The following is a 26,860-nucleotide window of genomic DNA, read 5'->3' on the forward strand; positions in this document are numbered from 1 at the left end:
TAAAGACACTTGTACGGCCGCACTAGAACTCCTGTTTCCACTTTCTTACAGTGTCATAGGATAGACAATTCTACCCATACCCTGCTTTCATTTCTTCATCAATTTCCTGAGCTTTCTTGTCCTGCAAATGCAGGAACTTGATCACTGCTTGATACTCCACTTTGTCAATTAGCATCCTTCCTCAGATTCCGGGCTCCACCCCTGGTGTACGATCACCTACAGGGATGAAATTTCACATGTTAGTTATTGAATATGTAGACAACTTATATTAAAAACGGCATCTTCTACTGATGTTTTATCTAGGTCAGGGTACAAACTTTTTGATACCCCCTCATATATATAATAATAAAAAATAAATATATAAAAAATAAAACTAACTAGTGAAAAAAATCATTGTTTCAAAATCTCATTACTTCTCAGAAAATCAGTATAGTTCAATTAAGACTGAATCAAATTCACTTAGAGTATTAATATAGTGACAAAATGATACAAAAAAGCAAACATATAAAGCATCAGCCAAAAAAAAAAAATCCACTTCCCACATCACCTGACCATTCACTGAACAATAAATTTTTGGTTATATCTTGTTACGGACATGAAAGTAAGTTTATTTTACAGATTTTGGAGTGCTAAACATGGAAATAGTGCTTAAAATGGCAGATTGGCTCTTGTTTTCAAAAAAATTAGTTTTTCATATTTATACAAGGTATTTTTTATTTATATGGCAGTAAGATGTATCAAAAAAGGAAGCTTTTCACCTTTTGCTTGTATTCAGCTTCGGAAGCATCCTTTTTCACCATCCAACAATAATCAGCTAACATGACGGCACTCCATTTGCTTTTGTATCTTTGTTCCATCACTGTGATGTCAATGAAAATGCTCATCATGTTCATCACTGACAAAAATGGAGAGTTCTTCCATCAAGACCTCATTTGTGAGTGCAAGAAATGCATCTTCAATGACACCTTTCATCCCAGTGTTTCGTAAGAAATAATGATATCTTCCACAAGCTGCCTGTAGTTGCCGACGAACATTTTCTAGAAAACCAGTTGAAACATTGAGGATTTCTATGCTGATTTCTTGCTAACACTGAGAACACATTTGAAACATTCATCTTTGAAAAGTTGTCTTATTTGTGGACCAATGAAAATGCCTGTCTTAATCTGTACTAACTGTTGGGAATTTTTTTTGCAAGCATGTGAATGCAGGACTGTTCACTTCCAAATTTTTCATGAGCCCGAGTTTGATGTGTAGCAGGGCAGGCCCATATTTGCAAGGCCCTGTTCAAGAGTTACTGGTGGGTCCCTGTCTGTTATTGCCATACCTCCAGAAGTTAAAAACAATACAGATATTATTGAAAGTTAGTATAACATATAAATTACATTTTTAAATAACGTCCTCTGTTTGATATAAAATTAAACATACACATTGAGAATGAAATATACCCTCTTACTTCTAGCAATTTTTAAGCCGACTTGTGCAAGCACTCTTTGAGGGGTGATAATATGGGTAAGACGAAGGTAGGTGCATTGATAGAAATGCAGAAAAGATGAGGATAATATTATTATTTAAACCATTTGAGAGCAGGGCCCTGTTCGACTGAACCAGTGGAACATGCTTGTGGCCAGCCCTGATGTGGAGTGATGGAAGCAAAACTTTATTTGGATCTACCAGAGGTTCAAATGCTACATTTTTCATTCCAGGTGTTAATGATTTTCGTTGCGGCTAACTCCTCTTCTCATAGTGCATATCCTTGGCAAGACTATCTATCCCCTTGCAGATAGTCCTAATAAAATGGCGATTACCTTTAAATCACCACATATCTGCCACTCATACTTCTGATAGTGTACACCAAAGAGGATGTTCTCTATGTTTGCATATGTTTCTTTTTTGTGGGTGGCATAGGCAAGAAGTATTGAAGACAGTATATTTCCATTGTGTAATAACACAGCCTTAAGGCTAACCTCAGAAGCATCTATAAATATTCACCATTTTTCGGGAACGTGCCTCAAGTTCATTGCTGCCATTAGACCATTAACATCCTTACAAAGAGTGAGTTCACCTTCTATTTGACAGAATTTATCAGTCTTTATTTTGAGTACAAAATGCTGTCACTTTCACAGAATGATCTAGAAGATTCCACTGTTGTAGCCTCGAGGCAAAAAGCTCTGCCTTATTCTTTGGCAGTTTGAGATTCCTGATGAGGTCATTAAGCTCACTTTCTGTGATTGTTCAGAAAAATAGAGGTTTGGACAAAATGGTGTATCCCTTGACATAGACAGCTGCTGCACTACTTCATGTATATTTGATGTTCATTAGACTGTAGAGAAAAATGGTCGGGTGGTTCAGGAATAGAGAGTACTTCACTGTTAGGCACAGGATGAATTGCAGATGGTATATCTGTGTATGTCACTGTCTACTTTTTCTTCATTGTCATTCCTTTTTTAATAGGAGGCGCCATACAGAAGTAACAGTCTGTGACATGATTTGTTGGCTCCCTCCATATTATGTGCACTGCAAAATGTTGGGTTTGATCAACAGGTAGTGCAGTATACATGTGGAGCCCAGTTCTTATCCTGATTGCCATCTAGACTATTCACACAATTACAGGGCATATTAATCTTATTCAACACAAATACTGTGCAAATGTAGGAATCTCACAGAGAACAACCATTAACTGAGAACATATCACCCAGTATCTAGCCATATTCGAAGCTTACTGACAGAGTTGAAGATGCAACTGAGACAACAACAACTTATCACATGATACAGAGCATGGTGAAACTGTAGTTTTGCCATGCGTTTTGCTGAGAGCCATAGTTGAAATCTAGAGTAACTCGCTAATACGAGACCCCAACTGTAATTTGACCAGAAGCAATCAACAAATTGTACTGTGATTTTGGTGATCAGCACCATGAAATTAGTCAAGATTGGGTATTTTCGTTTTCATAACATTTTACTTGTTGACCAGCCTAATTTTTCTAGTTTTTCCTTGAATTTATTAAAACTACCCACTTCTGCACATCTATCCTGTAACCATCTTTCCTGAATTTGAATTTATGCCCCTCATATGTGTAGTAGTAGGCAAGAAGAAGAATACCATCAGCTTGCTCTATCCATTCAAGTTATACATTTAGACATTTTATTATATTATAGTATTATAGATTATTAACTAGGAGTATTATAAATTCAACAGTATAGAGAGTTACAAAAAGAATTATGCATTTTTGATCACCTGCAATAAAGGACAATGTTTCCCATAATGCCCTTTCTTTGTTGGCATTTGATGCCTTTTGCTGTCAGAGTAGACTGCACCTGCTACAAATCCCTAAACTTTGAACAGTATTTCTAAGTTGGAATGTAAAGCCTAATAGCCTCCAAGATTAAGTCCCTGAAGGCTTCCCATTTAGAATTCAATGTTGGTAACATCATCAGTTTATCCCACTGCATAGAATTTAAAAACTGTCTCAGACCCCTGTAGTCACCTTTACAAAAGCAAAAGCTCTTCCCTTTATTTGATGGTAGTTACATCTTTAAGTAAATCCATCAGTACATTGTGATCTATCACCCAGTGGTTCCTTTATCTGCAAATTCTTAATGCATGAATAATCACTGCTGATAATCAGATCAAGAGTATTACTCCCTCTGGTTGCCTCTCGAAGATGTTGCTGTAGAAAAGAGTCACCTAATAAGTCCACAAAAGTCTTGCTAGTGTGTAAGTGACCCCTCAGCATAACCCCTCCTCCCTTCTTGTCCTGTTTATCCTTTCTGTACACACTGTAGTCCCCCAAATTACAATTCTGCACTGCTTATATCTATGTGACCACGTCTCTGATATCCCAACAATATCCACCTTTGATGTCTTGACCATCACTTCAAACTCATCAAATTTATGAACTATACTCCTAGCATTGGTATACATGCACCTGTTTCTACTCTTAGTTACCCTAACACGGCCCATGTATTTACTTGTTCCACTATGACTCCCAGCAGTTGGATACACTTCCTTAGATTTTATGTGTTTCTTAACTAACAGCAGCATAACCCCTCCTCCCTTCCTGTTCTTTTATCCTTTCTGTACACATTGTACTCCTCAAATTACAATTCTGCACTGCTCATTCTAATAGAAGCAGTGCAAGAATCACTTTTGCCTCTGCCTGCGGCCACTATTAACCTTTTAGTCTGTGTATCCCCCCCCAAGCTAGCAGTTTTCTGACCCACCTAACACTGCCTTGATAGCATCAGCAAATATTCTTGCACCCTTTCTATTTAAATGTACCCCATCCCTGTAGAATCAGTCTTTCCTGTCAACAAGCACAGACCACACTGAAAAAAATTCTACTCCATGAGCCTTGCACAATCTCTCCAGGGCCGAACTGATTGACAAGGCTCTCATCATATACTCCCTCCTGTCATGTCTGGGCAGAATTGCAGTCACTTTCACATTCAACCCTAACTAGCGAATTTTTTTGAACGTTGACCTGTACTTGTTGAGTAAATCTGCAGATCTCTTACTCTTATTAATGTCATTAGTTCCAACAGGTACAACAATATCATCTTTTGTGCCCTTAAAACATGATATCTGCTCTACAACATCATAAACTTTTGGCCCTGGCAGACATACCCTGGTCTTGTTCCACCTATCCTTCTTGCATAGTATATTCCTCATCTCCCTGAAAATAGAGTCACAAACAATAACTAGTTCCTATGGGACCAGTGCATTCTGCCTTGGAGATTGCCTCTATGTTGCCTGATGCACAGGAGTGAGCTCTGCCATTGAGTTGGGCTCCTGAGAGCTTGATGGTGCCCTCATTAATTTCTTCGAGGGCATTTACCTTACACCTCAAGCACTCATAGATGCCCATCAGAATGCTGAGTTGGCACCTAATTTCTTGACACTCTAGGCACACACAAAGACATCCTTCTTGGCTAGATCATGTCTTGTTTTAGAAAGCCTGCAAACATTTTACATTTTTCACATTTTTTGAGACTGTGATGTGTTGGAGAATCGCCTCCTTCATTTCTCCTCCGAGCCACAGCACTCTCGCTAGTCTGTGAACGTTGTTTCACAGCTTTAGTGTGGCTCATGATTTCCATTTAAATACAATTTAATTAACAATGAAATTTAATAAGATAAATATTTTTTGATTAATTTATAATACTATACTAAGCTAACAGATTCCTAATACAGTGCTTCATATTATGCTACCTAGTTTTACATTATACCTTACGCTATCAGTTCGAGATATATATATATATTATGCTATTTCTTATCAACAACTATAACATGGTGGCTAGTTCAACAATAATGGCGCCAACACTGGTGAGTTGTAACTTCCAAATATCACTAGTTAAATTCAAAAAAAGAAGCTAACGAATGCTACTAAACCTATTTAATATCTTTATAGAACATAATATAGTATGCTAATTAACAAAGAATATGGTAAAAATATCAAAACTACTTATCCCTTTACAGCAGCCAACAATCCACCGACTGTTCTCTTCAACGTTACTACCAATCAAGCAATACTATGTGTAATGATTGTCATTAACTATTTGCTCAGAAACTTATGCTAAATTAGCCCAATACTCTCCACTCACCTTTACTAGCCCTTCCAGGTCAAAGCACAGTTTTGCAGCTGCCTTTAACTGTCGCATGATGGAGACCGTGTCATGCTTTGCCAGTATGGCTTCCTCCTGAAGCTTGAAAATTGCCAGTGAGAATCGAAACAGAACTTTTGGTCCTTCCAGAAGAAAGCAGTCCCAAATTCTAAGAAGTGTCTGCAAGATAACAGCAAACAATCAATGTGCATTTCAAAAAAAAAAACTGTTGTAAAAAACATTATACAAGCCTACAATAGTTTTTGGTCTCAGCTAATACCATCCATTCTTCTCATCACATACCTTTTTTCCCAAATATCACGTTTTTTTCTGTTTTTGAGTAAAATGAATTGGAATAAAAAAAATGAAAATTTTAGGAAGAGAGAAAAAAAGAATAGAAACAGATAGCATGATCCAAAAATCCCTATTAATATTATTATTATTAGTGGCATATGATGCAAGGAAGCAAGCTTATAAAGTACCAACCAAAAAAAAAAAAAAAAAGATTTCCTCCCACATCATTTGTCCATCCTCCCCCTCCAATAATCTGTCTAGTTCTTCCTTGAATTTATTCAAACTGCCCACCTCCATAACACCAGATGAAAGTTTGTTCCAATGGTCAACCACCCACTGGCTAAAGGCAAACCTCCTCACCTTTATCCTGCAATCATCCTTCCTCAATTTGAATTTATGTCCCCACCATTTTGTTATTATTGTTTAGCCTTATGGTGCAAGGAAGCCTAAGGCTTTTGCTGCACCAGTCAAAAAAAAAAAATTCTGTGTTACCCTGAGAGAGAGAGAGAGAGAGAGAGAAGAGGGTGTTTAGTGTCAAATGGCATCAGGGGTTCTCTCACCTCTGCATAGTATACATTGTGGGTGTGAAACAAAACACTGTCTGAGCAGGACAAAGAATGCCATTAGCACTGAGCTTGCTTAATCCATTAAAGCCTTAAAACCTCGATCATATCACCTAGCAGTTGCCTAGTCTCAAGACAACGCAATCTGCAGAACTGAAGTCTGTCTTGGTAACACCATCTTTTCATTCCCTTCACCAATCTCACTTCCCTTCTCTGCACCCATTCCGGCAGATCTAAATCCTTCTTAAAATGAGGCCTCCATATCTGTATGCAGTACTTAAGATGCGGCCTAACCATAGCCCTATACAATGGGATAATCACTTCCTTGTCCCTACTAGCAAAGTTCCTGTATATCACAGACAAAACTCCATGAGCTGTCCTGGCAGCTTGTTTGCACTGTTCAGAGAACTTTGTATCTGACTGCACAATTATCCCCTGGGTATTTTTCATTTTCCACCCTTAAGTGTAGCACTGTACTGTTGGTACATTAACAGTGGCATGGCTACCATGTAAGCAGGCAAGGCAATTGCCTCCGGGCCCGGGCCCTTTAGGGGCCTGGCATTTTTGGCTGTCTCCTGTTTTTGCAATTTTCATTAAGTAGGGGCCCGAACGTGTTCTTTGCCTCCGGGCCCAAAAAAGGGTAGCTACGCTACTGTACATTAATCTAGGATTTCTCTACCCATATGTAGTATCTTGCATTTATCAGTGTTAAACTTCAACCCCCATTTCTCAGCCCATCAGCCTAATTTGTTTAGATCTTGTTGCAGCAGCTTACCCTGATTACTTTCCTTAACCATACTGCCAACCTATTCTGCATAATAATTAAATAAAACATTATTTTTTCCTTATAACAAGCAACACGCAGCACAGGTGCGATCAGAAGTGGCTCTAAATGTTTTTCCAGAAACTTGTGCCCCTTCCCACAAAGTTTCTAAAGCAGATATATGCTGAGGTTTTTTGCCATTCTAGGTAGCTGCCTAGTTAACCTATATGAGCAGAAGCTCTTGGGTTCAACCAAATGATAAAAATAAACAAATTAGAAATAGAGTATACAGAGCAGTTCAAGAAGTACACTGTATAAGTATATATAAACATTTTTCAGCCCTCAATCAAAAGTTAATTATCTATAAAATTTAAAGAGTTTGTTTATGCATGGGTACTGCACTTACAGGAAGTATGAGTGCATCAGGAAGTATGAGTGCACGCAGGAAGTATGAGTGCATCATTTATTTATATCTCATATTGATCACCTTAACAAAGAGTTGTCGAGGTATTGCACTGCTTTGAATAATTAACGCTTCAACAGTGGAGAAGACTATGTTACTTATTCTCAGTGGATACCACCACACATATGGCACCATTTTGAAGCTTGTTGGCTTACTCATCGGTGGGTGGCCAGGTACCCTGTTGTTGCAATAGTGACAACCCAGTTATGAAGTATAAGTCTCTCTATAAAAATCTATCAATAAAATTGTAGCTATTACATATGTAATAGTTTTTGAAGACCTGCAAAGAAAATCGGAGATTTTCATATACAACTCGTCCTGTTATAATGCATGTCATACATTCCAGAGAAATGGCATGTAAGAGTAAGTCTGTAGCATGCTCTATTTCATATTACAGTCAAGGATTGTCAATAAATTGTCAATGCTTACCCCATTTTCAAACTTGTTTTTATCAATACATATTATGCTATGATTGGTAAATAATACATTAAAACCAAAGGTTATTAAACAAAAATTTATTGAAATAAAACATGAGTGATCTTTCAATTAGAGGAAGGGGAAATATTGTACTGGACTGGTTTTTAAAAGAAAAAATGTAAAGTCAGTTGCTAGCATGCTATTTTTTTTCCTTCTAAAATAAATCTATAATTGCTCATCAAACCATCCAATTTTCTCTTGAAAATACAGCTTCTTTTGATGTCTGAATCCAACAAAAACCATTTTTGTTAAAACTTTGAAACTTCCATTTTTATTTAAATATTTAATGCTCTCCATTTTTTCTGCACTCACTGTGTACAGTACAGGTGGGAAGGGTGTACATTTATAGGAAATGTATATAAATATTTACAGGCAAAATATAGAAAAAATCAAAATAAGGAACATGCATTCAATCATAAACACCACAAACAGAAATAATGCTAGTAAGAAAGAGTGTAACATGGCAGTGTGTGGCTTTTGTGCAACTTAGAATTTTAGTGCATGTAATGATAAGGCATCAAATAAATATGCATATAACTTTAAATTCATGGTGTGAGAGGGCATATTATAACAATATGAGCTGTGTGTGTGTGTCCTGGCCTGGCTCCCTGTGCCAAGTATGGTAACTAGGGGCCTGTGGAACTCTACGATAACTGTGGGTAAGAGGCCAAATGAATGACGTAACCCAACAATACAATAAAAAAACACATATCAATTAAGCTATCTGTCCTTTTCATGGTACTGTATATAACACAAAAGAACTGATTGCAGGGTTGTGGGAAACTACCAGTGCCTCTCAACCTTAAATGCTCTGTGTGTGTGTGTGCGCGCGTGCGTGTGTGTGTGTGCGTGCGTGCGTGCACATGCACGCTAAAATTTGGAATTTTCACTCACTTTCTGTCCCCTTTCCACAGCTGATTTATTAGGTGATGGGTGTGTGCCACACTCAATAAATCAGCTACCATTGAGTCATGGATCCAGCTACACCTAAACATTTCCAGCTAATAATTTATTTTTCTAGAGAGGAGTGATATGATATGATTTATATGATTGGCAATAACTGAAACTTAGATCTTGAATTTATATTGAATTTGTAACCAGCTTTTATATAATATGGATACAACATAATGTTATTATGTATATTACATATGGTTGTTGTATGGAATAGTTAATTTTTTTCTTTTTTTAATTGTTTACATACATTACAGGTCATTACCCAGACAGAATGTACTGAAAAAGAAATAAATAAAAATATAATACAAAAAATTTAAAGCAAGACTGACAATAAAAATCTTTACAGCTGAACTGGCAATAAAAACAAATGCAAAAACTCTATAACACAAATTTCACAGCATTTCCCACACGAAAAGATAAATAAATAAATATTTTATTATTTATTTTTTGTGTAAAAATAAATAATAAATATTTTATTATTTATTTTTTGTGTAAAAATAAATACAAGATAAGTATTATCATAAATCAGTTATCCATTCATTAAAATTCTGCGTGAGAATTTGTTTGTTTGTTTGTTTGTTATTTGGTTTTTAGGAGCATTAGCAACTAAAGCCATATTGCTCCGGGATATGCGGTGGTCATTCCCAAACCTTTCTGCATCCTCCGTATATTTGGTGGTGACGGGCTCGAACCCCGGTCTAATCAAGAAGCGTGTGCTATGCACTGCTGCTCCTTCCCACCTGTCTACGGAGGCGCCTGTGAGAATTTGTAAAATTTAAATTAAAACATAAAATTGTAGAAATATTTAACTTATGAATGGATATATGGCTGTACAAAAAGAATGAATATCAGAAAAAGGTTCTAAGTCTAGATATTTATGGAATGTAATTTATCAACTGATTTGACTAATTTGCCCATAATCTGTATGATTTTTTTATGAATAACAAGTTTTTGTCTAGTGTTTGGAACATGAAAATTAAAATAAGTTAGCAAATCTATAAAGTGAACTTGATTATGCATTTGTGGATAAATTGAATACCTAGACTAAACATGGAAATCTATTATTGTAACTTCGTAGAGAAACTCCTGAACATTAAGTGTAACACTGCCACGGTTCTCTGTGATGATAAAATATCTTTACTAAGGATATATATATAATTTTGCCATATTGTTCTTCTGTTTTTGGTGCCCCTTAAAGAATAGCACCCAGATCAAGAGCTCTGCTAGCCCATACCTTAATCCAGCACTGATCACAGTTTAAAATATCAATTTTGTCATCTAATCTAAATATAAATTTAGACAACAGCATACTCTATGTTTTTCAAAGCAATAACCTGAAGATCAGCAATGGGAGACCAAATAAAACAGGCAAATTTTACAATGAGAACTAAGGTTATGTAAAGTGTTCATATATAATGAACACATATCGATATAGAGTAGTTTCAACACATCTAAAGCAGGATACAATAAAATAACTTAATCACAGAACACAGTTAACTCAAGATAAAAGGTCACATTCGCCCATATTACTTGATCTTCCACTGTCCTGTGCATACTGCCAATAGGTGCTTCTAGGATTGCACCTCGAGTTTGGTGGGCCAGATGCAAGAAACAATGGTCTCCATCCCCGGATGGAAGGGGGGAGAGGCTTTGTTGAAATTTGGTTGCATTGCTCCTGTCTCCTCAAAAGGAATGACTCCAGGGCACCTTGCAATAAAATTTATGCTGCTATTGTGTCCACTCCTTTATGCACACAACTTCTAACCCTTACACATATTATAAGTATTAATTACCTGGTCTGCAACTGTTGTTAAGGGTAGTAAAGTGTAAAGTGTAAAGTGTATTTAGGGTCATACGGCACCAGGGGTTTCCCCCATCTCCGCGTTGTTTACATTGTGATGGGTGTGCCAGTTTGCTGGAAATGCCAGAGATTTAAAAGTGTATGGATATTGTTCATATGTAGTGTCGTGTACCGTTGTTCATCTGGTCATTTAGCTGCTGGACCCCTACTGAGGCCCAACGTTGCCCCACTTTCGCCCCGTGGAGGCAGACCAGGTACACCAGTATTATAATTAATTTACTCTGGCAGGTCCTGCCACCTAATTTCCTGAGATTTCAGTGGCTAGGACCTTAAAAAAAAAAAAAAAAAAAAAAAAAATTCGCACGTTGTATGTTGATCACATACATGTTTCCCGGTTTTAAGGTGTTGCATTTGAAAATTTAATGGCCGAGGAGAGGGCGAAATAATTTAAAGAAGCTAGAATTTTGGTGTGGGTCTTGCGCTGGCATAGAGATAGAGAGGGGAGGAGACTGAAGGCTGGGGGGGGAATAGCTAGGAAAGACTGGGGTCAATAGAGTAGACGACCCCAGCATGTGCCAGTGGGGCATGCCCATGCCCCACCAGAGAGAAAGATGTGGGATGGCAGGGGGGAGGCAACAAGAAGGCTGTCGCCTCCCCCTCTGCCAGGGAAGGGAGGAAAGTGTGCCCGGCAAGGGAGCCGGCACAGGTCGCCATATGGCCTGGCGGCTGCATGTCTGCTTGAGTCAGGTCCTTGTTGTCCCATCCGTGTGTAGGTTCCTGTCTGTGGTTGTCACTTGGCAGCAGGACAGGTGTCTTAGTCAGGTCCGTAGTTGTGGGTATTTAGTCCAGTCTGTACTTATGTCTCTATCTGGAGTCATGGTCATTAGTTATTGGATCCTGGGTCCATTTGTTGGATCCGAGTTTGTCGAGTTTTTTTTTTTTTTTTTTTTTAATGCTGTTTCTTCCTGGGATGCAATCCCTTTGTGGATTGTCTTGATGGTGACTGTCCGTGCACCTTATATGGTTGTTTGCAAAGTCATATATTGTGAGCCTGAGAAACGCTATTGTGGCTGTGGGGGCGGAAGAGTATACCTTCTGTGAAAAAGATCTTGTGCAAAGTTTGCCAGTGCTTTGTAGCTATGCTCTTCCTCCAATAAGCGTTCCTCTTGATTCTCTGGTACATAATGTAATTCCGTAATTAGTCGGCATCGGAGGTCTTCATAAAGCTTGCAGTGGTACATTAAATGCTCCCACGTTTCCACTAAGCCACAATGACAGAGGGCAGTGTTGCTCAGTCCAAAGGTCATTAGTTTGAATCTGATGGCGCCGTGGCCAGTTAGGAGGTACGTGACCAGCAATCCTGGGGAGAGCCAGCTTGGGTATTTTGGGTATACGGCCGAGACAGTTGGGAGGAATTTTCGCGTTATTTGCCCTTTTGTTGAGTTTTGCCACCGTGTTTGCCAGGTTTGCTGAAGATATACAGTTAGTCTTCTTTTCTCTATTTTCGGTTCGATGGCTACATTTAATGTGAAATTTAGGCAGGTATCCGGAATGCCTCTGGAAAGGCTGTAGAGGAGTCCACTGCGTATCACTTCCAGGTCCAAGGGGAGGGCACCCGTGAGCACCTGAAGCGCGTGTGTACTCACTGTTTTGCAAGCTCGTGAGATAGTCAGTAAGATGTACCTCTGTATGGTTTCTAGTTTTCTTTTATTAGTTGCAGTGGTTGCTTTCTTGTACCAGACACCCGAGGCATAGAGGATGACTGGCAGGAACACAGTTTTGTGAAAAAGAGCAAGGGTTTTCTTCTTTATGCCCCAGTCCTTGCGGGTGATTCTTGCAAATAGTGACGAGTAATTTCTGATTTTGTTTCTGAGATAGTTAAGATGGGGAGTGAAGGATAGGTTTCTATCAAGGACAACCCCAAGAAATTTCATTTCTGTGGTCAGCTTGACGGTGGTTCCTTGTACTTTTATTTGGGGGGGTCTCCTGGTGTCCAGGGTTCCCCGAAGTAGGATGGAGCTTGTCTTAGTGGATGATATCTTCAGGTTATTTTCGTCAGCCCATTGTTGTAGAGTGGCGAGCGCCCGGTTTGCTGTGTTTTCCAGCTGTGCCCTGGAGTTTTCTGCCAGTGTCAGGACAAGGTCATCCGCATACGCATGGGAGGTTGCATTTCCGAGGTTGAGGTTGAGGAATCCGTCCAGGACCACGTTCCAGAGCAGTGGGCCCAGGACGGAGCCCTGTGGGCATCCTCTGTAGATGCGTCTGGTTATTGTACAGTAAGGAGCAGTGACTTTTACTGACCTGTCGCATAGGTAACTGCTGATGCAATTGTAGAGATTACTTGGGAGTTTGGCCTCACGGAGCCTGCTGAGGACGCTTGGCCACCAGAGGGTGTCAAACGCCCCGGCAAAGTCAACCGCGATGGCAAGAAAGTATTTGCGGTCTGTTTCTGTTGCAGCGTTGATGATGCTGCGTAGGGCATCGGTGGTGGAGTATCCTTTTCGAAATCCAAATTGTTTGGGTGACTCTAGGCCTGCGTTTCTATAGTGCTTCTCTATCCTGTTTCGCAGGAGATGTTCAAGAAGCTTGCTGAGAACTGTCAGGAGCGCTATCGGGCGATAGGACCCTGGGAGGTCCTGCCTCTTCGTGGGATTCTTCAAGATTAGCCGGAGCGTCGCCACCCTCCAACTGCACGGGAAGTAGCCTTCTTTGAGGCATTTATTGTATAGTTTCAGTATTTCCTCCGGGATAGTGTCCACTGCTTTCTTGATGATCTCTGGCTCTAGGAGATCTTCGCCTGGGGACGTTTTGTTTCTCAGCTTGGCCGCCGCGATCTCCAACTCAATCTTGGTGAAAGGTTCCTCAATTTGCTGGGTTGTGTATATCCTGTTCTGTTGGCAGAGCAGTACTTGTTCTGGCGTAGCGGGATCAGTGTGCTGCAGAAACATAGCATCCAAAATATTGTTGACAGTTTCGTGCCACGTCTTTGTGAACCCCCCTTGCGGTTTCCTCATTGCTGGGAGTACCTCGCCTCTGGGAAGCCTATTTGTAGTCACCCGATAGACCACTCCCCAGGGGTTGTCATTTCCTGTCGTGGAAACTAGGTGTTCCCATGTACGCTGTTTTCTTTCTCTGATTTTTGCTGTGTATTGATTCCTTGCAGTGCGGTATCGTTCCCGGAGCGCCTCTACTTCTGCAGTAGGCCAATCACGTCTAGCCCGCTGGAACTTTTTCCGACAGGTGTTTGCTACCTGCCTTAGTTGCTGAAGCTCAGGGTTCCACCAGGGTACCGCCCCCGGAGATGGTTTCTTTCTTTTGATAGATTTGTCCGCCGCTTCTGTGATAAGTCTCACCAGTTTTGCCTGGTGTTGGTCTGGGGTTGTCTCTTCTGTATTGAATGTGTGGGCGGCCACCCGTATGGTTTGTTGGAATTTGGGCCAGTCTGCTTTTCCTATGGCGTATCTGTGCTGTATTTGTCTGGGTGTTGTGCTTCTGGCTATTGTTCGGTTTAGTTGGAAGGTTATTGCTCTGTGGTCCGATGTTGTCCAGTTTTCCGTTACTGTCCAGGCTGTGATGTGATCAGTGACGGATCTTGTGGCAAGGGTGACATCAATTGTTGTCTCCCACATAGTACTGGAGAATGTTGGGAGGTTGTTTGGCTGGTTAAGTATATTATAGCAACTGTTTGTGAGGTACTCTTCCAGATGCTGCCCGTTCACAACGCCTCTCCGTCCTGGGGTTTCGCTATACCATGCCGGTGAGCGGCAGTTTACGTCTGCGCCTACAATTATTTTGGCGTTCGGAAATTCTGTGTGCATGGTCTGTAGGTAGTTAATTGTTGGGAGGATATCTTCCCCCGGTCGACTGTATATTGAGACAGCATAAAATTCCCCTAGTGCGGTGACTATGTGGGCACACGCAGCCCAGGGGAGGCAGTAGTTTGATAGTTTAGTCACTGTGTAATCCGGATTTCTAACTAGGATGGCTGCCCACGGGGTTTCAGCATCAGTATGCACAATCTTGTATTGCATGGGGTATCCCCTGACCTTTTTGCTGTGTGTATACGGCTCTTGCACGAGCATAATGTCGACATTTTCTTCGCTGGCCTTTTTTACCAACTGGGCGGCAACCGCCCTAGACCTTTGCGCGTTGAGCTGTGTGAAGTGAACTTTTAGTTGGTTATACTGTTTAGGGCGTGCTTCCATAGTCGAGTCTTGTTTGGTATACTCCCTTGGCCTTTATGTATACAGGGCACTTGTTGTCACGGATTGAATGGTCTGCCTGGATTTTGTGCGCCTTGCAGTTTGCACATGTTGGTGGATCCTCTCTTTTAGGGCATGTCTTAAATTCGTGTCCTACTTCAGCACAGTGCCCACATGTTGGTTGCGTTTGGGCGCATGTGTGGGTGGTGTGTCCGAAGCGGCCACACCGGAAGCATTTGGGGACTGTCACATGTTCATTGTAGCGATGACTGCCCCAGTTTATGAACACTCTGTTGTGTTTATTTATAGTATTCCAGGCCGCAGGCGAAAGCTCAACCACCCAGTTTGTGGCGCTACCTATTCGGGATTTGGTTTGATACCTCGGATTTATAAGTGATGCTGGATCTACCTCCGGGTGTTCTTGCTGGAGGTTTCTCATATACAGTTCTTCTCGAAGAGCTGTTGGTGTGAGGTCTTTGTCCGTGTTGAATATAATTATGCTAGGCCCTCTTTTTTGGGGGGGCGCGGCCTCCAGGCCAAGAGTTTGTATTCTCGGATTGGCTATTATTTTTTGGGCATCTTCCTGCGTATGCGTTTCGATTATTATACCTGTGTTGCGCGTTTTCCGTACTGATTTAATTTTTGTGGTCTTGAGATCCTCTGCTAGTTTTGTCATTACTGTGGTTTTGACTGCTTCGCTGGAGGTGTGCTCCTCTGTGGAAGTTGGTCTGAGGATGACCAAATTCGGCCTTGGGAGTAGTGTCTTCCGTCTGGATGCCGATTGGAGTGTCGTCTCTGGTGGTTCCTGGGTTCTGGTCCTCAGCGCTTGAGCGTATGTGGAGGCGCGCTGTGGCATTTGGTTTGCCCCACATTCCATGTATGCTTGTAGTCGCGAGGTCGCTCTTTCACATTCGACATGAGTGTCTAGGAGTATCGTTTCCATTTTATGGAAGATCGTAACTATTTGGGCCCTAAGGCCTGTGGATACTCTGTTTGAGTGGTCCTTGAATAAGTTTTCGAGGGCCATCTTTAGGAAGAGAGACTTCTGGTAGACAGTACCCTCTGGGAGAGCAGGGTCAAGTAGTGAGTCCTGTTGCTTTTCGTCGTTCTGGTCCTTCTGTGAGGTTGTGTTGTGTAATTGGTCTCTCGCTTCAGTCTGAGACCGCGTTTCACGTTGTTCTGATTTTGGTGCCATTCGTTTGACATTCTTCCGTTTGGTTGAGAGGGCCCCCGGGCGAGTGTCCTCCAAATCCTCTGATTGCTCTGCGGTTATCTGGATGTAGTCGCATTGATTAGGTTGCTGTGTGTCCTTCATTTTGTCTGTTTCCCCGTCCATGTCTACAAAATTCGGATTAACGGGGTCGTCCGAATTAGCGGGATTTTGTTGATAGTGTTTGCTAGGGCTTGGATTTTGCTGGCGGATGATGTCAGCCACAAGTTTGTGGGTATATTAGTTGGCTTGCAGTAAGCCGTTGAAGTTTGGTTTGTGCCCCCAGTTAGATTGTGGGGGGGGGGAGAAAACAGCTCGGTACAGAAATACTCCTAGGAGAGCGGGGTCACTTTCTTTGCGGTTTTTAGGGTCGGCGAAGTTTCTGGTAATACTAAAAAGTTATTTGGCGCATCGGGAAAAGATGACATTTCACCATTGTAAGTCTATGGTAATGGAGGGGGGGGGGAACCGTTTTGGTCACTGTTCCTTAAAATGAAGAGTACGAAGATCGCTGAAAATTTGGGACTAGGTCACAGTCCGAGGTTACTAGGCTTGGGTCACCTCCCCAGTCAAGTTGCTCGATAGAAGCGTGGCGACCGCGTTATGTCGGTTGCCTCTCTATATCCCAAATGTCAGCCACATGGTGACCATGCGGTCTGGCACAAAGAATACAAATAGTGACGCTTCTAACCAGCCAAATTCCCAACAAAGCACAGAAAGTTTCTCACCTTGAGAGTCCACTGGAGTTGAGGAATCACTGTATATACTTTTGATGAGAAAAACACTTTAAACTGAAATCCACGAGTGTGAAATGAACAACGTGTCTGGCAGCCATATTAACGATCGTGAAGGCGGCCATATTGGCTCTATGCATACGCACTGCATACAGGCACAACGCTAACATATGTAAGAATTTAAAAACTCACATAAATTCTTGAAATCCGCACAGAAATTCACATAAAATCACCTGATGATTCAGTATCGTTAGTTCTTCAAGTCCGAATCTTTGGCGAATAGTAAATCCATGTTTAATCAACACTAAAATCACTTATTAATCAGAGCACATAGAAACGTGACCGCACGATCGAAATCCCACTAGGTCCGTCCTGTTAAGGGTAGTGAGGACTGGGTTTGAAAACTGCAGTTATGCAAGCCTCTAGTACTTTTGGTAATTACTCACACTCTCTGTTTGAATCCATAATAGCGCAAATTACGGTAATATTCTTATAAACCCTAGGGACTCACATCTGGTGAGTATGGGCTTGGCACACCCAGGGTCCTGAGCTGGATATCATCATCATTCTTCTCTTTCTTGGTGATTCCCTTCTACTTCTTACACTCTCTCTCAGGGTAATTCAGAATTTTTTTTTTTTTTTTTGCCACATAAGCCTCAGACTTCCTTGCACCATATGGCTAATAATAATCGCTTATCATTCGGAAACGTTTTGTATTTTATTTTACATTTATCATCCAGAACGGTGTTCCGTTCTGATTCATGCATTGCTATGGCCACATTATCCACAGTTATGGCTTGTTAAAACGTCTCTGCTTTGTGGACTAATCGTAAATAAACATCGCACAGTATGAACGGACAATAAATAGAAAACTGTATATACGGGCAATAAACTAGTAACAATCCACGCGTCGCCATGATACGATATGGCTCATTCAGCTGCATACTACAGAACAAATGCGTTCAACGCTGTCGTCTTCTTCTAACACGAGTGACTTGTTAGTGCAGCTTTCCGACCCATCTACGGAACCCAGCTGGCGGGGTAGAATCATCTACCACTGCAGTTTGTCACCCCACGAGTGCTGTAATCACTAGAAAATAAGACAGGCAGGCGAGCGCTTAATGGGCATGTCGCCGTCCGCGTGCCGCCTATCAACTTACGGCATCTTCAGTAATTTTGAAAACTTGCTGAAGCCGTGCAAGTGTGTGGGGGAAATCGGGGAAAAACAGTATTTCCGTATTCTGGAGCGGACAAAGCTGGGGCGAGGGGGATCAACACTGAGGATTTCGAAGTGACGTCGCTCCCCAACGAAACCAGTTCAAAGAATAACAACAGAGAAGAGAAAATTAGGTTGCCGACCTTTACTAGTTTTACCCTCCCTGCGAAAGGGCAATCAGTAAACTGAAATCGCTACAGACTTTCATGACGCCATTGCCCACATGAAACTACATAAAATAACAAACTTGCGTGTTTCAATCAATAGTATCCGTTTATGATAAAGTGACCAGACGTCCCGGATTTCAGTCATTTGCCCCTCATTGCAAACTGTCCCAGAAAATGTCCGGGATTGGACATGTAACCTCCATACTTCATTGCAAACATATGCATTTATGATTTGATTTGCATTTATGTTTGCCGGGAACAAATGGTACAATGGAAAGATTTCTTTCGGTAGTAAATAGGTTTTGAACGTTAACAAAAGAAAAAAAAAAAAAAAAAAAACTGACCTTAGAAATGCTGAAAGCAATACTACAAAATAATGAAAAAATTCACTCAGCGGAAAAATATATTTTTAATTATATTATTTAATTTCTCTTGTTTTTATTGTTAAAAGAAGTATGTATTTTTATTATTAGTATATTTCACAGCAAAAAAAAAAAAAATCTTTTTTCACTAAACAAAAATGAAAGTCAATTAAAAACATGACCCCTCTAATAAGGGTTTTTTTTTTTTCCCCTTCTAATAGCAACTATTTTTCTCAGTTCATGTCCTTCATGCTGTTGTTGTTATTATTATTAGCCATATGTTGCAAGGAAGTCTGAGGCTTATGCTACACCAGCCAAAAAAAAAAAATTTCTGAATTACCCACAGAGAGAGAGAGAGAGAGAGAGAGAGAGAGAGAAGAATGATGATATCCAGCTCAGAACCCTGTTCGTCATGTAACATAACACGAAGGGTACCTTACCTGAATTAAAATATAATATTTCAAAATTTTAATATTTCTTAATAACCTATACATTATATTTATTATTCTACTTTTATTTTTTATAAATTCAAAATATCGTTTTAAATTCAAAATGAAGACGGCTTCTCTATAAAAGAAATCACAATAAGTTAGCATTTGTCCGATTTTACGAATATTAGCGGGTCTCCAGTGGCGCATCCAGAAAAAATTACAAGAGGGGGACAATTTGTGACAGGGGGCAATTTTGTGAACTAGAATAGCGATAGATCGTTATTCTGGTGCACAAATTATCAGTGTTGCCAACTGTAGTCAGTTGAAAATAGCTAAGCCACAATCTTGGTGTATATTTTCCGAAAAACGACAGGGGGGGGGCACGCCTGAATCCGCCAATGCGGATCTCGATCACATAAGTTCTCAATATGAGGGGTACCTATACTGAATTTCAGTTTTTCTGTTAAAAAAATAATAAATAAAAAATATATATAGACTATACAGTATTTGATTTTTCTTTTTTTTTTCAGAAGTGTAATATTTTATTTTATAATGTTAAGTTCAAAGAAGTATATGTTTAAATTTATATTTAGTCTTTGATTTTTTTATAAATAAAAAAAAAAAAAAATTTAAATGTGTGTATATTGTTTCTAGGGGGTTGTAGAATTTCACCCCCTCAATGTCCCGCATTGGAATACTAAGGATCTGGTCACTTTAGTTTATGAGCAATATTTAGTATACATTAATTTATTTTGTGTGGATGGGTGGGGGGAGAGGGGACGGGATGGAGGGAGATAACTTGGAATGAGATAACAGGACGTATCGAAACTTTCGTCTCTGTGTGTCTCTTCCGCAGCTATGAATACATAAATACGTTACTGTATCTATATAATATCGGTATAGATACACCACAGACAACTCTTAAAGAAAAACTACGATATAGTGTAAAAGGCATAATTTCATCTGTATCTCATATTGTGCTCATCCTGTGCTGCACTAACTCGAATAAGTAACTCTTCACTAATAGAGAGTGCCGACCGGGCTAGCCGGGTGGGTAAAGTGTCTGCCTGGCAACCCAAAGGTCGCGGGTTCGAATCCCGCCTCGGGCTTGGATCAAAGTACTGCAAAAACCTTCGGAGGTGCATCATGGCCACAGAAGCCGATGCGCCAACAACTACCAAAAAAAAAAAAAAAAAACTAATAGAGAAGACTATTGTCACTTATTCTCGGTGGGCACCACCACCACTGTTTCAAAGCTAGTTGGCATTTCATCGGTGGATGCCTTTCCCTGTACGATCGTAGTTTTTCTTTAAGAGTTGTCTATGGTGTATCTACACCGATATTATAATATAGAATCTTAAACTCTTAAAATATTATGCCTTGTTGCATTTAGTTTATTCAAATAAATACGTTACATTTGGAAATCAAGAATGGTATCGCGTGATATTTTACACAGTATAACAAGCTTCTGTTACGTATTTTTGTATTTGTTACGTTTTACCATTGGCTGAATAAATATCATTAGGAGGAAAATTATTTTAATGTACAGAAGGATCTCTCTTTCTCTCTCTCTCTCTCTCTCTCTCTCTCTCTCTCTCTATATATATATATATATATATATATATAGAGAGAGAGAGAGAGAGAGAGAGAGAATCTTTTATTGAACCACCTTCAGTTGTGACAGTTACATGATCGGATCGTGTTGCAATGCCCCTTCACGGCCAAAAAGCCAGGGGTTAACACTTAAAGATGATAACAAGCAGATATACTACAGAAATAAATAAATTGCCATTAAGTGATAGGCCTGACGTAGCCCAGTGGTCAGGAGCGAGAGTGCATAGCACGCGTTCCTTGAGTGGACCGGGTTCAAGCCCGTGACTACTAAATACGATAAATATTTGTGTTGACGATTTATTGTAAACTCTACTGACTTGGTTGTCGTGCCGGAGTATAAACAGAAAATTTATATAGGACATAAAACAAATTAAATGAAATAACATCAAGTGACAAAAGACATTAATAAGACGATACAATGACTTCCATAATGGCATTAGGTTACACAAAAATATTAAGAAGACGTAAAAATTACATTAAATAAATACTTGTGTAATTACATTAAGATTAAATTAACAAAAAGACACTTGAAAGTTTCGTTTTTCCAGATCTGGGATAGAACAGCATGAACAGAGGCAGTTGATGCACTCACCGCTGGCTCATTTCCCGGTATGCTCAGTAATTAATCGAAGTGCCGAGTGCAGGGCATGTAGGCCTGCACTCGCCACTTAACGCTCCAGAAAAGAAAAGAGAAGGCTTTTCTTTTTTGCAGACTGTCCGGACAGTCGTTGACTATTCCTTACTGGAGGGAACCTGGGGTGAATTTGCATGTCACTAGATTGCTTCGATGACGCCCTCTGTCTATGCTAAGTGATTGGAGGGCATGGGATGTGTGGGATACAGAATCCTTTATCTATGTCGGTTAACAGCAAATTTCTCTAAATTGGCATCGATGCCCTGGATTCTTTCGAGCATCTGGTAGGGTAGGAAACAATCTGATAAGTGGAGGCGTGAGTGAAGAGGGCAAATTGTTGGGGTGGCTCGGAGCTGGGCAGGTGGAATCCTCCAGCCACAGAGATCCCAGAATGAAGGAGATGTGATGAGACCGGTCAGCATCTTTATCGTGATTACCAGTCTCCTTTGTTCAATGAGAGAGCAGCCTGAGAATTCCCAGGGCCATTTCGTCGTATGGGCTTGGGGTGGTATCCTGTGTTTGTAGGTTACCCACTTGAGGAGCCAGTACTCTACTATCCAGATGGGTTTTGTGTTCGTGGGTGCTGCCGACGCCTAGATTTCTGCTGCATAAAGTAGCAGGGGGGTATATGATGGTCCTGGCATATTTTGTTGCGGTAACCTTGTCTGAGACGTAATGAAGGTGATGCTTCGCTCTCCATTTCAGGTGCGCCGCTCGCCTGATGAGTTTTTCGATGTGATGGTTAAATGTCAGCACTGTGTCAAAAACCACCCCCAAATCTAAATTACATGAAACAGGAAGTATGGATACTGCATTAATCTTTGGCGAGATGGTTGTGGTCTCTTTCTTCAAGGAGTAGGGAATGCACTCAGACTTTGCTGGGTTGATATTAAGGCCATATATATATAATCCTGGTGTACCTGACCTGTCTCCCAGGGGCATAGTGTGGAAAACGGTGATCTTCTGGGCTCTGACAGCAAAATAAGAATAAAAATATAATAGCTAATGAAAATAAAAGATTAATTAAAATGTGACCGGGGTTCACGCCCGTGACTGCTGAATACGGTGCTGTTTCTTGTACTCTGTCTATCATGTGAACTCCTCTGACCGTTTGGTCGTCTCGGAGTATAAACGGAAAATTTATTTATTTTTATATCAGAACCTAAATCAAAGAAAATAAAAGTATAATTATAATACCGTATATTAAAAACAACGTTGATCATACATATATATATATACAGTACACACTCATACATAGCTATATTGGACTACAGTATTCCAAAATAAATAAATAAAAATTAACAAATGTATGGTGAAAGGCGAGGCCAAGCTGTGGCTAAGCCTAGCTAAGATACGAATACTGTACAGTACAAAGAAAAAGCATACATATAGTTATAAAGAATACATAATTATAGCTACAAAAGAAAATGGGGAAGAAATAAATCAAGAACATGGGTGTTATAGAGGGATACATACATAAATTAATTTAGAAATTATAGCCAATTATAAAAACTTTAGTAGCGCCCCTGCATGGCCGAATTGCGTGAAAAAAAATAAAAAATATATATATACGGAAATAAAAATCTACCACAACAATATGACTAATTGGATGTAATTTTAAAATTAATTTAGGAATGTATTCCCCTTATTCTTAATTTATTTCTTCCCTATCTTTATCTGTTGCTGGTTGTAGTTAAGTACTGTTTTTCTTTCTATTATATTCATATCTTCCTTGGCTTGGCCTTCCTGACCCTATCCTTAATTTAGTTCAGTATCACTACACACACAGTTAGCTTCTTTGCATTAGAAACAACCCCCTGTGTAGTAATGGACTGGTCTGTGATGCTGGTGAAGGCTCGAAATCGGAACGGCTGATATGATTGTAGTCTGCACATGGCGATCAGTTTCAGAGTATCTGTGAGGAAGAATGAGTCGGCGTCGAAATCTTTCCGACTTCGAACGTGGAATGATTGTGGGAGCAAGGCGTGCAGGTACCAGTATCTCGACAACGACAGCAAATATGGTTAAGTGCTCCCATTATGTGGTGTCACGCATCTCACCGTGACTGGCTGAACAGCTATCGAACAACCAGTCAAAGGTCACACGTGGGACAGCCACGTGTGGTCGACGTTCGTGGTGAGCGTCACGTATGTCTCGTCTCGTAACTCAGCAAACCACCCAGTACTTTGTAACTTAGGAATAGCAAGACCAATAGCCACATGGACTATGCGCCGGAAATTAGCTCATATAAGCTATGGTAGTCGACAGCCGTCAAGGGTACCCGTGCTCACCGTGAAAATCAAGAAACTGTGCCTTAATTGGGTAAGTCATCACCAACAGTGGACTACCGACACGTCGAAATCTGTCGCCTGGTCTGGTGAATCCCGTATCTAACTTTATTATGCTGAAGGGCGTGTCCAGATTTGGAAAAAAACGTGAGGCCGTGGCACCTGGATACACTGTTGGGGCTGTTTTCGTGGCATGCCTTGGGTCCTCTGATCACCATTAATCAACGACTCGATGGGAATGCCTATTTTTCTTTCATCGCTGACCAAGAACACTTCTTCGTGATGACAGTGTAGTAGTAGTAGTGGCATGTGATGCAAGTGTATGAGCTTATGCAGCATCAGTGCCAAAAAAAAAAAAAAAAAAATCAAACCATTCCCTCCAAATGCCTGTCCAGTTCCTCCTTAAATTTAGTTAACCTATCAACTTCCACAACGACAGATGGAAGTTTGTTCCAGCAATTAACCACCCGCTGGCTAAAAGCAAATTTCCGCACATCTATTCTAGATCTGTCTTTTCTTAATTTGAATTTATGCCCCCTTAGGTTCGTAATCTGAACAAGTGGAAGGATCCCATCAGAATTCAGCGTGCTCAACCCATTCAAGGCCTTTCACGTTCCTCTACCCTAACTGGTAGAGGAACGTGACAACGAATTCTCAGTCCTACCATGGCTGTCCAACCCACTCGATTTCAAACTAGCTGAGCACGTTTGGAACCTATAGGAAAAGAACGTTTGATGCTTCGACCATCCACCTGACAATATGCGGGCTTTACTCGACACATTGTGCAACGCATGGCTAGCACTACTACAAGACAACCTGCACCACGTTGTGGAATCCATGCCAAGACGTGTATGGGCTGCACTGAGAGCAAAAGGTGGATCCTTTTGCTCTCAATTTGGCAGATATTGCTAATCGAGAGCCAACTCAGTATATATATATACAATACATGTTCTTGTTTATACTGTACTCCGGCACAACCACTAAGTCAGTGGAGTTTACAATAACTCATTAATACAACCGTTAATAGTATTTAGCAGTCACAGGTTTGATCCCGGTCCACTCAAAGAGTGCGTGCTATTCACTCTCGCTCCTGACCACTCGGCTACGTCAGGCCTAATATTCATAGTTAATGTAATGTACCTATTTTAATAATTAGAATTCCGTTTCGTAAAATTTTTTCGGACCCCCTAATATATATATAGATCTCTCGCTCTTCTGACCCCTATGACGATTTTCACTCATTTATTGAAGACAAAGGAATGCAGCAGGGACCTTTCAGAGTGAGAATCATTATTATTACCGTTGTATATAATTACGCTCTCCCACCCGTTTTTTTTTTTTTTTTTATAAAGGACGAAAGGATACAAGTTGAGTGCGCGCGCAAAAACACAAAAATCTTCATTACTTACTTTATTCACGCTATCTATTAGGTAGGACTTCCCAATCCTGCACTGTATCAGTAACATCCAGTTCACTGCTGCTTGCGCGAAAGCTTGTGATGTAACTATGGTTAATTGATGTCTAATTGATGAACTGGTAATGAGATATCACATGGTTGCCCTTGACAGCTCTAGCGCCACTCACCATCAGACTGTTCGAACATACTCTAGCTTGGCTATTTTGCTAATGGAATACCTTTGGTTTGCCATAGTAACGGGAGTAATATTTACGATATAATTGTTAAACCCAGCATCCATTTTAGCTCTTGTTTGGCTGCAAGGTGTCCAAAAGTTCCATGACTACAGAGTATTCCCAGGATTGTTTTTATGACAAATGATTAATATGACGTTTCGTGAATTCTAAGGCGAGAATTTAATGCTAATATTTCATCAGAGATGTACTAAGTTCGCCTATGATACTACTACAGTACTTAGGTTTCTTGAGCATATTGGGGTGCTAGTAACAAGAATGCATAGTCTTAGATGGTGAGCTAAACAAAACCTTTATGCAAATGAGTTAAGAATAACCAAGAAATATATCCAGACTGGTTTACTCAACGGTGCTCTATGGCGCAGAAATTTGGATTTCAGCAACCCCGACAGTAAAGAAAAAAAAATCTATGCCGAAGAATACTGGCTACTTAAGTGGGCCCTTCGTAAACATCACATTCCTTCAAAGGTAAGGACAACCCAAATGGCCAGACAAATTGAGCTGCCAAGGTTACCAACACTACAATAAACAGCAGAAGGCGCAAAACTTATACCAAACTGCAAACTGGTATCATTTCATCCTCAAATTTCTGGGATCTCTATACCCGATGCACCCCTGCACAATCCTTGTGGTCAACAGTAAGTTACGTAGAGTCAACTTAAGACAAATTCACATCACAGATTAAGAAAGTCAACTCATACACCGACTTAGGAGTGACGTGGGCCTTACCTTCAAAAGGCACTTTCAGAACACGAGAACAAAAACTCTTGCTGCCATATGGGAACGAACAAAAACTCTTGCTGTAAGACAGGAAATAACTGGGATTCGAAACCAGCAACTAGTGACCCAATATATCAAAAGATGTATCGTTCCTGTATCCTTATATGCTTCGACAATTTGTTCCTCTGCTCCAAATACTTACATTACGAAATTTCTCAGTCTGGAATACTGGTTGCTCCGGTGGTAAAATAGGATTGCCAGAAAGCCCTTCACAATTTCGAAATCCATACTGTACGCAAACTTGAACACAGCTCCGTGGATTCAGATGATCACAATACGTAACATCTGCACTCTAGCGCAACTTCTCACTGGGAGTTTAGATGCCCCTCAAATTGAAAATCTTGGCGCCCGCTTCCACAACCCTCATAGTCTCCGAAGCGCTCTCAATAACACAGACGGATCAAGGCGAATGTTTCCTGCCAATACTCTGGAGCACTTTAGAGACTTCAAAATAGACCCGAACAGGTACTGCCATGAGAAAACTTACAGGAAGCTCATTGCAGCGGATCTGTATACCAAACTACAAATATAATGAAGAATGTAATTCAAGAAAGACTTAAAGTGCCCTCGAACTCATAAAAATCTTAAATGAACGATATAGGCCGCCGTAGCCTAGTGGTCAGGCGCGTGGGTGCTTGTTATTTGTTATTTGTTTG

The 26,860-nt window shown here is 40.5% G+C and overlaps 1 protein-coding gene across 2 annotated transcripts in view; it reads right to left on the reverse strand.

Moving 5' to 3' along the window:
* Nucleotides 1-26,860, reverse strand: part of LOC150087225 (uncharacterized) — a 320,470-nt gene that overhangs the window by 56,065 nt on the left and 237,545 nt on the right. For both annotated transcript variants that reach the window (XM_090371087.1, XM_090371086.1), the window contains exon 17: nucleotides 5,602-5,781. In XM_090371087.1, coding sequence (XP_090227213.1) covers nucleotides 5,602-5,781 — 180 coding nt within the window. The remainder of the gene's footprint in view (nucleotides 1-5,601; nucleotides 5,782-26,860) is intronic.

Source organism: Mastigoproctus giganteus, chromosome 4 (genome assembly GCF_048544385.1).
Source record: "Mastigoproctus giganteus isolate SK-2022 chromosome 4, ASM4854438v1, whole genome shotgun sequence".
In the NCBI taxonomy this organism is placed as follows: Eukaryota; Metazoa; Arthropoda; class Arachnida; order Uropygi; family Thelyphonidae; genus Mastigoproctus; species Mastigoproctus giganteus.